Raw genomic sequence first — 15,169 nt, 5'->3', positions numbered from 1 at the left:
CTGGCACCCAAGGACACAGCATCTCCTGGACTGAAGTCAGGATACATTTGAGATAGGAGTTGAGGGACAATAATGCTTTGAATATTTTGGGGGGGGCTGGTTTTTCATGTAAGAAAACAACAGGTACTTATGAAAATTTAAATGTGAGATTATTTCATCCAGAAATGGGAAATGGGAAATCAGAGCACATAAATCAAGACTGAGTACCTGGTCTTTGGAGTCAGACAATCTGCTGTTAAATCCTGGGGAGCTGTGTGCGTGCTTGTTGTCTTTAGGTCCCATGTGTCCTTACCTGTAGAACAAAGATGATAACAGACCTTTCTCCACAGAGTTACTGTGAGGATCACTTAGAAAACATAGAATTTTTAGCATATGTGGTCAGTATATTAGCTCTTAGTGTAATTGCCCTTACATGTTACTGAATTAAGATTAATCCAGTATGTGGCGATGAACTGTGGGGGGATGGAACAGCTAGTTGTGGGGTTTGTATATTAATTATCCCTTGGTGTTGAGTAGCCGTTGGAAACCAAGTAGAAGGAAGGCCTTTAGTAAATGTTCTCTGGCGGCCGGTACACCTCTTCCTCTGGATCCAGGGCTTCCTGCCTGTGCCGCCATGGGCTCTGCCACAGGTCTGTGGGTTCTAGCATGGTTCTCACACTGGAGTGGACCTCACCATCCCCTGGAAGGCTTTTTGAACACGGATTGCTGCCCCCCACGCCCACCCCCGCCTGGGCTTCTGATTCAGTAGATTTGGGATGGGTCCTGGCCGAGATGACATAACATTGCTGGTCTGGGGACCACACTGATCCTAGAAGAGTCCCCTCCTTGCCTATAAATATGGTCCCACCTCACTTTCCATGCACGTGGAAGAAACCGGGTGAAAAGGAGTTCCCCCAAGTGAATCCTGCAGGATAATGTGAGGGACATGTAGGAAAGGAGGTGCTGTCTGTGATTGAATACACACCTGTGATTGTGATTTAGGAAGTGTTGGATTAAAAAAGCAATGGAAGAAGGAGTCAAATATACATATTTTTGAAACTCATTTGGCCACAGAGCCCTTCTTTTTGAACTTCTTTCTAGAGATCATGTTCCCCCGTTCACTGCCTTGGAAGAGAGCGACTTATACCAGAGGAAGAGGCGGTGACCCAGATGATTGGCGTGGTAACTAGGTTGTGAGTTCCCTTCCTGTCCCTTCCTGTCCCCCATCCTGCAGCCGGTCTTAATCAGATGCTAGTGGCTTTGTGCCCTTCAGGCACCACCCCTGCTGAGGGGTGGGGTGGCTGCCCCCAGAGGCAGCCCTAGTGACAGCAGGAAGCTGTGTACTTTCTGGTGTCATTAGGCAATCGATTTACCCCATTTGGCTCAGGGACAGTCCTGACCCAAAACAATGAATTATTGCTAAGACAAATAACTCACCCACAGCTTATTTTAAAGTTTGCAAAGGGCTTTCACACCAGTGAACTCACCTGACCCTTGTAATTACCAGTGAGGGAGCTAGAGCGAGGATTAGTGTCCCCATTCACAGGAGAGAAGACTAAGGTCACAGAAACGGATGACTGGCCCTCTGCTGCTGTCCTACATAGGCACCGTCCTTTGTTCTTGTCAAAGGATATTTATACGGAATTTTTATCCATTCATCCATTCATTGCTTCATTCAGCAAATATATAGTGAGCAGCTGCTACGTTCCAGGCATTACACAAGGGGTGGTGGGCAAGACAGAAGGTGTCTCTTTAACAGAAAGGTTGGTGTTGAGCAGGTGAGATCAAATTGGCAACTGGCAGATCACGCATCTCTGCGTTTGCCTTACCTTAGGAATCTGAGGCTCAGGAGGGTTAAATTACAAAACCATAAAATGCCATTTCTGCCAGGGAACCTAAAATATTATCTAATCTATCCCTGTCATTTCATTAAAGTGTATAATGAAAGAGAGTGGGGAAGTGGTTTGGCCAGAGTAACTATATTAGTTTTGTATTGCTGTGTAACAAATCACCACAAATTTAGAGGCTTAAAGAAACATGCCCTTATTATCTCACAGTTCCCATGGGTCAGGAGTCTGGGCATGAGGTAGCTGGGCTTCCTGCTTCTGCCTCGCAGGTGGGAAGTAAGATATTGAGGTTCTGGGCAAGAATCCACTCCATGCTCATTCAGGTTGTCAGAATTCACTTCTTTGTAGTTGTAGAATGGAAGTCACCTTTTCCTTGTTGGGGGTGGACTCCTGGATGCCATTCTGCAGTCCCCCCACATGTAGCCCTCCATCTGCAAAGGCACAAAGATGCAGGGAGTCCTTCATGCCTGATCTCTGAGAGTTCTTTCCGTGCAAAGCCAGGGAAAACTCTGCTTTTCACGAGACACATCTGGGTACATGAGGCCCACTAAGATAATCTCCCCATCTTTAGGTCAATGGTGCCATGTAAGTGGGACACAATGCAGGAAGTGGTATCATATTCACAGGTCCTGGAATCTTGGGGAGGGAGGAGCCATTTATAGAATCCTGCCTGGCATAGTCATGTGGCTTGGTTGTAATGGAGTGCGGGAGAGATAGCCTGAGTTTTCTTTGGGGCTCATGGTATATAGTTGTTTGCACATCTAATGCTGAATAACAAATTGACCCAAATTTGGAGGTTTCAGGCAGCAATCATTATATTATGTTCATGATCTCTGGTTAAGGAAGTCAGGCCAGGATTGGCTGGGTAGTTCTGTTCGCTGTGGAGTGGATTGAAGGTGCTCATTGATATTTAGCGGGCAGCTGGGCTGGGCTGGAGGTTCCAAGAAAGCTTCACTCACATGCCTGGTGCCTTTGCACAGGTGGCAGAGGCTGGGCTCAGCTAGCCAGTGCCCCCTCGCTGGGGTCTTCCCAAGTGGCCACTCCAGCCAGATTGGTCGGATTGCTTATAAGTGGACTCAGAGCTCTAAGAGGGAGTTTTCCGAAAGATAGGAGGTGGAAGCTTCCAGTCTCTTGAGAATCCCTAAATCCCTAAACTGAGTGAATCATGTCTGCCTTTTTGTGTTGGTCAAAGCAGTGGTAGAATCTGTGCAGACTCAAGGGGAGGGAAGAAAGAGCACCCCTCCCCCGCTACAATGTAAGGAAGGGGTGTCAAAGGGTTTGTGCCCACCTGCCATACATAGAGCGTTGTTCATTTGTTTCTCTTTCCATTGTAATACACTTTAGTACGGAGGGGACTTCGCACCTTCAGAGACCATATGAGGAAGCATTTTGTAATATACAATTGGCCTGTAGAACCATTGTCAACCATGCTTGTCGTTTAGTGGATTTGTCTTCAGGTGTATGCCCCTTGCCACAAGCGGCAACCAAAGTGCATGCTGGGTTGTTTTCTTTTCTTGGAAGCTGGCTAATGGGAGAGAATGTTCCATAATGTTATTTTGTTATTCGGTGGGTATATGTATAGTGTGGACACCCGAGGTGGGAAGGAAGATGATTCTGTCAGTTGCTAAGTACGCCAATTATAGAATAATTCCAAGTGTGCATTCTGGAACCAGGGAAATGACTAGAGGAAACAACCACTGGGCCCACTGTGACAAGGACCTAAGCTAATCCTCCACTGATCAGCTGACCTCCCTGAACACCTGTTCTGTCCGGTGGGGCACAGTCACATTTTGTGGCTCCTGGAGGCAGTATCAGCTCAGAGCCAGTGTCTGATAATCCTTGGAGAGTATGAGTAGTTCCTTTACCTTGGCGCACAGCCCCCCAGGGAAATGCTGCCAGCCGCTTTCAGGGAGGCCGGGGCAAAGATGATGGCTGTACATGTGTAGCCTTCCCCAAGAGGAGTATTCTGGTTCTGCACTTCCAGAAACTACTTTTATCACCTCAAGCAAGCACATAGACCTCTCTGGGCTTTTTCCCATGGACCAAGCTTTGAGCATCATTCAGCTCCAGTATTCTGGAAATTGCCATCCTAAACCCACAGTTCCCCTTAGAATAAATGACTTACTTTGATAATCCTTGACATACTGATTTTTTTTTGGGGGGGAGGTGGGAAGGGAGGTGACAAAAACCTATTTTAAGTGTATTACATTGTTCTATTTAAGAAGAGGTACAAGCCCATGAATAGCCCCAGGCTATTAGGGGCCAGCTGGCTGTTGGTCACAGAAACTTACCTGCACCCTTCCAACCATGGGGCAATGAAGCTTTCATCTAGGAATATATTTGGCATTTTTTTTTCTATTTAGGGGGGTAAAGAAAAGGCAGTCAATGAGGTTGAACCCGGCAGCCACCCACGGGTGTATAACCTGGGTGAGGGGCAGCAGCCAAGCTTTGCCCCAAGTGACGTGCAGGGTTTGCGCAATACAACGCTAGGCCTATCTCTGTTTCCATCCCTGGTTGTCACTCTGCACTTGAAGTCAGGGCAGTTGACTCACTCCGCTAATGCAGCAAGAGAATAAAAGCATCTTCAAACCCCTTTTGTTGTTTTTAGGGATTTTTTTCTTCCCTGGGGCTGAAAAGGTAGCTTCTTGTTTGGAATAGAATCAGGAGGCACAGATTATTGAATCAGAAATAGAACTGGGTTTTTACATTTTCTGTGGCTAGCTCCTTCGAGTTCTCCTTCAGAGCCACCTCCCAGCCCTCCCACCACCGTCTGCCACCTACCCAGCAGCCAACTCACACATGGGTGAGTTACAGTCCTAGAGATGTGACAAGTTGCTCGTGACCTTCAGTAAGTCACGCTGCTCTCTGAGCCTCGCTTTTCATATGGCTCAAGGGAGATTCATTTTACCCATTCCACCCACCCCACAACACAGAAAAGTTGTGATGATCAAAATTAGAGAACCACACAGGAGATCTTTGGGATGTTTAAAAGTGATATAAAAATATAAACTATCACTACCTTAGAAATATTATTAGGCTTGTCTTAAAGGATGATTTTTGAAGTAAGTGACCCATGGCAGAATTACAGATATCTAGACAGTGAAAACATCAGAAGTGCACAGCAACATAAATTTGCACAAAGCGAATTCACACGTGTAACCAGCAGCACCCAGGCTTTAAAAAACTCAGGCGTCGTCAGCGGGGCAGAAACCCCATGTGTCCTGATCTGGGCACCAGGAACTTCAGTCCCAGGGACCTCCTCTCATCACTACGCCACCTCAGCTCCGGTTGAGATCCCTTCGCGTGCTTTTGTGTAGTTCAGGCTCGTGTATGGCCAAGATTTTTCTATTTTGTTTGTAGAAGTCTGTTGTGCTGCTGATGGTCACTTGCACAGATAGCCTCCAGTTTGGGGTTAAGTTGTCTTACACGTGTCTTTGGGTGACCCCCCCGCCCCCCATGCATTTTTGCTGGTATTAAGATTAGGATTGGAATTGCTGGGACATAGAGTATTCATAGTTCACCTTCCAAGGTTCTTTAGCAGACACTTCCAGTTTCCCTGGAAATTTGCTGAATCAATTTTCTTTCCTGCCAGTAGCATCCTTGCCAAATACTCAGGGTTTCCCATCTTTTCTATTTTTATTTTTGTTTGATGCTAGCCATTCTGCTGTAAGAGGATCGCACTGCAGTTTTAATCAGCATTGTCCTGATGACTAATGAAGTGGAGTTTCATGTGCTTATTGGCCTTCTGAATATCCTCTTTCCTACACTGCCTGTTCACATCATTTGCCTGTTTTCCCTTTTGGTTATCTGACTTTTTCTCACTGATTTGTAAGGTTTTTTTCTGGGACAAATTACAGTATTAAATAATCCAGTGAGACCTTTCTGAGGATAAACATAAACTGTGATAATTGCATCTGCTGTGGTTTAAAGAGACCCAGAAAGGAGTGGGACGACTCAGGAAGCACAAAATGCCTTTGACCGGCCCCAGCATCTGATCAGTGCAGGAGTTATTTGTGTATTACATAGAAGAATGCAGTCTTTGATTGGCTAGAGGTATTGCAAATGCATTCCCCGATTAAGGGTTGTCTTTTCCCTCTTGGAATGGTATCTTTGATGGCTATGTTTTAATCTTTGTGTATACCTATTAATCTTTTTTTTCTTTATGGTGAGCCGTGTTCGGAAATCTATGCTGCCTCCCATTTCATAATGATGCTTCCCTATGTTTTCTTCTAAGAGCTGTTTTTCTGATGTTGGTACTATGGTTTGTATTTACTTTTCACAGTTAGATCTGTAATCCATCTGTTAATGATTTGGGGGCACAGAAGAGATTAAGTGTCAAAAAAGAGGTTTTGCTGTTGTTGCTGTTTTAATGTCAATAGTCAACTGATCCAGGAACATTTATTGAACCAGTTCCCTGGATTTTTTAAAATCTAGAATTACCTGCTTCAGAGGAGCCACTTTCTGTGTGGGCTCAGGAGGAACGCAATCGTTGATTTTCATGAGAGACACTGTGCCCCTCCTATATGTCGGAAGCATTTTATCCATGATCTTATCTGGTCCTCCAAACAACCCTGCAAGTACTGTGTTATTATTCTGTTCTGTAGTTGAGAAAACTGAAGCTTCCAAAGGACAAGCTATTAGCTCAAGGTTAGTAATGAGTAGCAGAGCAATGATTCAACACCCGGTTTTTCTGACTCCAAAACCCAAGTCTCTAGCTTTTTCTTCAAGCATCACGGTGACAGCATTCATAATGCGCTGTGGAGGGCGAGTGACCAGTGAGACTAGGATATTAAGCTGTAATGAACTGAGCTTTCTCATAAGGGAGAGGAATATTTTTTACCTGGAACATTTATAAAACGAAGTACCCTTTGCCCTCAGTAACCATAAAGGTTCATGGTCAGTCATAATAACCTCCTTTCGCTGCAAACCCCTAGCAGCCTTTGCACATTAATTCTGGTTCTGAAGACAAAGTGTGAGGTAGGCTTTTCCTTCCCCATTTGACAGGTTAGCAAACTGAGGATCAGAGAGGTGAAGTGACTAATCCAAGGTCAAACAGCACGATCCAATATCCCAGGCCCAATGGTGGTAGAGCGGAGTCCAGCCATGTCCTTAACTGACTCCCGCACCCATGCTCACCCCGCCTCACTGCCCAGGTTACTGATCTAGAAGGCCAGTATTCTACTTCGGGGTTAGCTCCTTGTTACTTCCCAACTTTTTGGTCTGAGTCTCTTGTCCTTCTGCCTGAGCACTGGCCAGGAAGAGCAAACGGCTCTTGCAGCCCCCTCCTCTCTCAGCCTGGCCGCCAGCCGCGGAGCAGCTCCTGGCTCCTTCCTTCCTCGTCTCCAGCACTTCCATGCCCACAGCAAAGTGCTGAATTTGACTATGTAGCTGATGTTGTCTGTCACCTTCTTGCAGACCCAGAACTGTGCAATTGCAAAAGTTATTTCACAATCCTCCCCAGTTAAGTTCCTGACAACCTAACTCAAAAGAGTCCCCTATTGGATTTTTACTCGCTCTTCTCCCTGTTCCTCCCTGGACCCTTTTCGTCCTTGCCCCCCTCCAGACAAGACCCGTTGCCTCCACAAAACCAAATAGGAAGCATCTTTGTTTTGGCAGGGGACCACAGAATTCTTTTTTTCGGTCTCTCCTTCCTTATTACTACAAACTGTTCACTGAGGCTCTGACAGCATGGGAAGAACTGAGAAGAAGAAGGGTTTGCAGGTTATTAGGGAAATGATAGAATCTCAAGAATGAAATGATTAATAAGCTACCTATTTATCTGGGAAAAGTGATGAGCACAGAGTGGGTCTGATGCCCAGTTATAATCCATACTAGCACATCCATAAACCAAGGCTGCTTTCGGTTGAGCCCCAAACATTTGGGCACCATCCATGTATTTATCTCTCATCAGCACCATTTCCTTAACATACACACGCACACAGCACAACCAAAAATCAGTGCATCATCAGAAACCTAAAAACAACTGTTTGTCTTCCCCAGCTAGTCTAAGGTCTACAGAGAATACATTTTGTGGAATCTCACAGAATCACTCAGACGCCCATTACAATGTCAAAAAATGCCAAGGAAGAAGCACTGGACATAACGAACAGAATAATTCAGAACTCCAATATTTTTTTTCATCTCCGCTCCACTTTAAAATAAACACTCCTGGTAGGTGAACGGGAATTATGGATTATAGTTTTCTATTTTCATCTAGCCCCCCCCACACACACACTCCCTGGCACCCGAGTTGTATGATCTTCCCCAAAATGCCACTGGCCCACATTGCATTCCTGGCTGAGGCAAAACCTCCAATTAAAATCAGCAGGGAGTTTGCTTGCATTAGGAACACCAGCCTGGGCTCCCCACCCAGGTGGCTCTGAAAGGGAGATGTGTGTCTTTGAAAGCACTGATGGGAAGCCCTGGGTGGCATAGCCACCGTCCTCAAATGACGAGTGCCGCCACGCTGTGTCACCGGGAGACCTGTCATGTTACCAGAAAATGCTGGCTGAGGCCAAGACAGGGCCTGCCGGTGAGCAGCAGAGGTGTCTCCGGGCCCGGAGCCTCGCTTCTGCGCAGTCTGGGTTTTAGAGCAGAGAAACCACGGCAGGCCCACTGGGGGAGCGCTGCATTGGGATCAGAAATCCTGAGCTCTGGGGGGCTGCAGCGCGCTGTGTGACCGTGGCAAAGGCACAGTCCCTCTCTGGACCTCAATGCCCTGTCAGTAAAATGGAAATCGTCACCAGGGAGTCCTATCCCAAGGGCTTGATGGTAGGATAAAGGGTTAATCACCATGGTGTAGGAAGCACTCAGGAAACACAGATCTTCCAGCAAACCATCTGATCTCAGTGTTTGTGTCTAAATAGGAGGGAGATGGGCTGAACATTTCCACGGCTTTTGCTCCTGTGGTTCAGACTGCTTCGTGTGAGCCTCTGTGGATGCCAGCCAATCGGCTTTAGAAATCAAAGTGCCTCTTCCTACCCTCCCTTCCTTCCTCTTTTTGCACTGTCCTCAGTCCCCCATCAGAATGAACTGGAATCCCATCCAACAGAAAGATGCTGATTTAGATGTACTGGAGTTCAGCTTTGGCTACAAACGGAAGGTGCTCTGGATCCCTAGGGACAGAGAAAAGCATTTAAAAACTCAGTCCTTACTGCCTCGAACTGACTGCCTTGTGGTGGGGCTGTGTCAGTCCTCAGTGAGACCTCTCCCTCCGGCAGATCTATTAAGTCACTCCTCTGTTGCCAGGGTTGAGACAGGCTGTCACCAGCCAGCCTGGGAGATTGTATTTATAGATCGCAGTCCCTACTACCCCTGGTCCCCAGCCTCTCCCTTTGCACTTGTTGTGAGCTCCAATTATCTGTGAATGGAGGCGAGGGATCCTGGCACGTCCAGCGGAAGCAAGGAATGTGATAATAGGCCCTTTATATGGTCACACTTTCAGTATTTTTCCATTATTTTAATTTATATCTCTTTATCGTGGCCTGCTTACTTTTTTCTTCTTGCTGGCTTCGTTGTCATGATTTTACATTATGGTACATTGCAGCAAGTGAACCCAGGCTGGAGTGAGAACCCAGGCCTGGTATCTGAATAGGGAGGAACTTCGTGCTCTGAGACAAGTTCTCTCCTCCAGGCTTCGCTGTCGTCATCTGTAATGCAGATGGTTGGTTAGGCTTGGGTAGCCTCCAGCTCAGTGCCCGGTGTACAGTGAATGCTCAGTTCGGGTAGCCACTGATTGCTTTGGTCAGTTTAGGGTGATGCCTTCTATTGAGCATTGCAGGGTTTCTGAATGTCAATAATTACAACCTAGAGCCCAGGCTGCAGATGGAGAAGGTATAGGAGATTGATCCGATTCAGGTGGGGTCCTCGTTGTTGTAAGTTGCTTGTCAAGAACAAATACATAAAAAACTGGAATGAGTTTGTATTTCTGGTTTTACTCTTCTCAAAATTATTAAAAAACAACGGAAAGGCCACTGACCTTAGGCATGAGGACTCAATAGTAACATTGCTTCCCCTGTGGCCCCCTCTCGCCACCTCTCTAGAAAGGAACGACTTGCCCTCAGCTGGCGCCCCCGGTGCCCATGTCCCCGAATCTGTGAGTTATGACAGTGGAAGGGGTGGCTGCACTTCTCTGTTTCTCGGCTCCGGGCTCGGATTTCATTCCATCGCCTTCTCCCTCTCCAGGTGCCTCCTGCATGGCCTCGCCGCTCATTTGGCGCAGACGCCTACGTTTCCCCCACCAGCTCCAACACCAGGTCCTTTTCTCCTCTCTGATCACCCTCCCCCCACTCCACCTCTCCCCCTTCTCTCTTTTCCTCCTTCCCCTTCCCAGAGCCTCCCTCCCCGCCCCCTCCCTTCACTCCGCCTTGTTCTAAGTCCTCTTGCTGCATCATTAATGCCTTCATTGATACAGCCCACAACCTCATGATTATTCTGAGGTCAGGAGATGCAGGTGCCATTCAGCTCGCTAACGCGCTTCAGAGGGCCTCTGTCCCCTGTCCCTCCTGCTCGACGGGGCCGGAATCCTAATGGGCCACTGGCCCCTTTGCTTGTTGCAGCGTGACCAGGAACTTTCATCTTTTTTTATTTCCCTCACCAAGGATTCTGAGGGTTCAGCCACAATGAAGCATTGATTCAAGGAGTGGGGGCTGCGGCCCTGACAAAGGACCCCAATGATGAGACACGAGAAAGGGGGTGCTCTGCGGGGTTATAGAATGCCTTGCAGATGGGAACAGAGGAGCTCTAAATGGGGTACTGTCCTGTCACTTGGAGAGGGAGTGACAGGGGCAAGTGTGGGCCATTTGAAAGAGGCATTTTGAAATTACGCTCTTGTCAGATGGAACCGCGCAATCAGAGACGTGTGACGGGGTCCCTGCAGCTCACAGAACTATCGGATGACTCATAGCCAATATTCAGTCAATGCTCTGGTCTGGGAGATGGGATCCGCAGAGCTCGTTATCATTCCAGCTGCGTTCCCTGAAGGCTGGGCCTGCTGCTGCTCTCCAGGCTGTGATAGGGTGGGTCTCACGCAGCAGAGACTGGAGGGGGCCGAGCCGTGTGGGTGGACAGTATGGGAAACTAATACTGCAGTCCAGAGGGGAGAAGAGAAGTCGGATTTTCTTAATGAAGAATAAGAAGAAAGAACATTAATTTTGTTTGTTCATTCATTCAACAAACACTAGTAGGGAGTCAGTCTTGCGGTTAGATGCTGGGGAAGGAGGGATCCGCCCTCTGAAGCTTCAGAGCCTGGAAGGGAAACTGACAAGAAAACGAGGTGTTTCGATACAGTGTTTTGAAGGTTGTGAGGGAGCTTTTATTGCCGGGGGCTGGTAGGTTCTGTGGATTTAAAAGGCAGAGCAATTTCAAAGGAGCGCACTAATTATTCCTCCATTTTCTCTCTGCTGATAAGCAACACATTCAACGCAAAGCATCCTGGGAGGCCGTTTCAACAGTATCCATTTTCAAATGTCCCCTATGACAAAATGGTTTTCCTCAAACTCCAGAGAGATAGTGAAATCCCCGAGAGTGTCTCAATACCTTCAAAGGAATAGCTTATTCCCTGGCATAAGAGTCCTTATTATTATTACCGTCTCAATAATTGCTCTATGCCAGGCTCTGGGCTTTAAATATATTATCTCACCCAATCCTCTCACCCACTGCATGGGACGGGCTTTATTATTCTCACCTTAGATGTGGATAGGGAGGCTTAAGCACATGAAGCGACTTGTCCCTGGTTACCTAGCTGAGCTTTGAACTCAGGTCCGCTTGGGCCAGCACATGTACTTTTCACCACTGGGCTCCGCCGCTGACCCCAGGGTTCCTGGGCGTGGCCATTGGGGCTTGACCTTTGACGTGATCCCGTAAATGATTGTTACCACTTCCTACCACAGGCAGTGCCATGCACATGGGCTTGTTTCCAGCTTCCTAAGGCTGGATCACGAAGCACCACCATCATCATCGCCACCCACGTCACCACAGTCCATGAGGGCCTTAAGAAGGCCACTTGCTTGACCTTTCATTAAAAACGAAGAAAGCCACAGCTAGGCAACTTCTCTGCTCACTCACGGCGTGACTTTTAGCCCATCATTTCACCTCTGAGCTTCTCTTGCCCTGTCTACAAAATGGAGCTGACAGTCCCTTCGCAGGAATAACAAGAGCTAACTTTTATCGAGCCCTTAACACTCACCAAGTTAGGGGGTAAGCTTTCACGTAAACATTCACGTCATGCTCAGGACAGCCCTGGGCGGTAGGGATGATTAGGAAGGCGAGGACAACTGCCTGGCATTACCTCAGCCCCCGTTTGCAGGAGCCAGGGTTTTAAGCACTGACTGACCTCAAGTCCCAAGCTATTTTCAGGGTGTTGTGAGGCGCAAGTGAGAAAATGGGAGTGAATGTGCCCCATGCAGGGTTGGAAGTGCGAGATGCATGAAAGGGATTATTCGTAGCATGGAAGACAGCCAAGAGGTGACTTGCACAGAAATGAGGAAAGAGGGAGGCCCCTGAGCTGACTGCCTTCCACCTTTCCACCTACTCTTTGGTTGCTTCTGCTCTGCCAGAGTATCTCTTACCTGGAATGTTTCAGTGGCTGGAATCTGGGGACAGGCTTGGCTGTCACTTATAAAATTGTTGAGGGGCAGTGGGTGGGGAGGCCTAGAGATACATGTTGTAATGAGATGCCACTGAATTGAGAGTTGGGAGGTCTGGAAAAATGGGGGTAATAACATCTTTCTCACATGTTTTGAAAAGCCACTGTCGGGATCATGGAAGATCATCGATATGGAAGCAGTACGCTGCCATCTCTAGAGAGATATAAAATTATAAAATGTAGTGTTGTGTTGAGGTTGCATGTAGTGTAACCGCATGTGAGACTCTGTGAGCAGTTTTGAAACATCTGGTGCAGGTTACAGTTACTTTCTCTTGCTGATTTTTCTTTTTACCTTTACCACCTGTTAAAGTTAACAGCCAGGGGTGTCTGGGTTTAGACACTTTCATTCCCCGAATCAACCGTTATCTGGGGCTAATTGTATAAAGGAATCATAGAGTTAAAAGGCCCCCAGAGAACACGCCCCCCAACCCCTTCACTTTCCGGGTAAGTACACGGAACTTACCAGGGCAAAGTGCAACGTCATATAGCTGGCCCGTGGCATTAGGAGGACTGACAACGTCATGCTCACCATTTACATCCAGAATGCTTCCTGTTTAAACTGTGGTTCCCAATCCTTTCATTCTCTCGGCGGCTCCACGAACCAGGTGGATGACCATCACGTACCTCCTGCCCCTGGTGGTTAACATTCTCTGTTTTCCCTCTGTCCCCTAGGACAATTCAGCAGTGGCTGGCAAGGGTCCAGTCGCTTCTCTACTGCAATGAGAACGGGTTTTGGGGAAGCTTCCTGGAGAGCCAGCGGAGCTGCGTGTGTCACGGGAGCACAACGCTCTGCCAGCGCCCCATCCCCTGCATCATAGGCGGGAACAACAGCTGTGCCATGTGCAGCCTGGCCAACATCTCACTCTGCGGCTCCTGCAACAAGGGCTATAAGCTGTACCGAGGCCGCTGCGAGCCCCAGAATGTGGACTCGGAGCGGAGCGAGCAGTTCATCAGCTTCGAGACCGACCTGGACTTCCAGGACCTGGAGCTGAAGTACCTGCTGCAGAAGATGGACTCGCGCCTCTACGTCCACACCACCTTCGTCAGCAACGAAATCCGCCTCGACACCTTCTTTGACCCGCGGTGGCGCAAGCGCATGTCCCTCACTCTCAAAAGCAACAAGAACCGCATGGACTTCATCCACATGGTGATCGGCATGTCCATGCGCATCTGCCAGATGCGCAACAGCAGCCTGGACCCCATGTTCTTTGTCTACGTCAACCCCTTCAGCGGGAGCCACTCGGAGGGCTGGAACATGCCCTTCGGGGAGTTTGGCTACCCGCGCTGGGAGAAGATCCGTCTCCAGAACAGCCAGTGCTACAACTGGACTCTCTTGCTGGGCAATCGGTGGAAAACGTTTTTCGAGACGGTCCACATCTACCTACGCAGTCGGACTCGGCTGACCACCGTCCTGCGGAATGAGACCGGCCAGGGCCCCGTGGACCTGTCCGACCCCAACAAGAGGCAGTTCTACATCAAGATCTCGGACGTGCAGGTGTTCGGCTACAGCCTGAGGTTCAACGCTGACCTCCTCCGCAGCGCGGTGCAGCAGGTCAACCAGTCCTACACGCAGGGCGGCCAGTTCTACTCCTCTTCGTCCGTGATGCTCCTCTTGTTGGATATTCGGGACCGAATCAACCGCCTGGCCCCTCCTGTGGCCCCGGGGAAACCGCAGCTGGACTTGTTCTCCTGTATGCTGAAGCACCGCCTGAAACTCACCAACAGCGAGATCATCAGGGTGAACCACGCCTTGGACCTCTACAACACGGAGATCCTCAAACAGTCGGACCAGATGACAGCCAAGCTCTGTTAACCGGGGACTCCCGGCCACGGACTTTCCCTTTTGTTGTACAAACGTAACGGGACAGAACGAATCAAAATAAATAAAAAAATTTGTAAAATGTAATTACTATTCAAAGAGCAGGAGGACGATCTTCATTCGTGGGAAACGAAAAACGTTCTAGCAACTGTATCAAACCGTGGGGCATGTGTGTTACGTCTATCCTATGTCATGAAGAAGGGTCTCGGCGTTTTGAGGAGCTTGGAGGGAGTTGCTTCTTAGGCCTCAGGTTCTGTGTGGAGGGGGAGGAGGGGGAGAGCATATGCAATGAACTGTAAAGGTCTCTGCTGTGCAGGTGCTAAGATGAAACACTAAAAAGAGAGAGAGATATATGCTGTAATGTACAACCGACACTGCCATTTTTCCTTGTGGGAGGAAATGGACATAGATAAAGAAGATATTTCTTCGGTTATGATTTCTCCCCTCTTTATGCCTACTTCTTTGTGGTTCTCTGGACTCATTTTCCACGCAAGGGTGGGGATGCAATGCTGGGGCTCTCTCTTCCCGCCAGCTTCTCTCATGCTGAATAAACAAGCTGCTAGAAGGTGGACAACAGGTGGGATTGGGGAGAAAGGCGCAATCACACAGGGTTGAAACCAATAGCAACCTTAGACGTCCATGGTCGAACTCCTCGATTTCACTGGGGAAATAGACTCAGAGAGAAAGGCATGCCCCTGGCTACCCACAGCTACTGCCTGAGCGGGGACCCAAGTTCCTGGGCGTCCCCCTGCCAAAATCAGGCTGCCGCCATCAGGTTTTCTCCTCCAAGCAAACTGCCAAGGGACACAGTATATTTCAGCCTCAGGTTGTTTTGATTGTCTTTGTTTTCTTTTAATCAAGAAACTCCTTTCTCCGAAA

At 48.3% G+C, this 15,169-nt stretch overlaps 1 protein-coding gene across 2 annotated transcripts in view; it reads left to right on the top strand.

Moving 5' to 3' along the window:
* BRINP1 (BMP/retinoic acid inducible neural specific 1) overlaps window positions 1-14,726 on the top strand; it is a 381,254-nt gene extending 366,528 nt beyond the window's left edge. For both annotated transcript variants that reach the window (XM_037059155.1, XM_037059154.1), the window contains exon 8: window positions 13,144-14,726. In XM_037059155.1, the coding sequence (XP_036915050.1) occupies window positions 13,144-14,284 (1,141 nt within the window). In that variant the 3' untranslated portion in view covers window positions 14,285-14,726. The remainder of the gene's footprint in view (window positions 1-13,143) is intronic.
* Window positions 14,727-15,169: the final 443 nt, after the last annotated feature.

This window comes from Sturnira hondurensis, unplaced genomic scaffold (genome assembly GCF_014824575.4).
Source record: "Sturnira hondurensis isolate 20B ecotype Veracruz unplaced genomic scaffold, ASM1482457v3 Scaffold0010448, whole genome shotgun sequence".
Classification (NCBI taxonomy): domain Eukaryota; kingdom Metazoa; phylum Chordata; class Mammalia; order Chiroptera; family Phyllostomidae; genus Sturnira; species Sturnira hondurensis.
The sequence above is the reverse complement of the archived record's forward strand: the minus strand, read 5'-3'. Positions and strand labels throughout refer to the sequence as shown.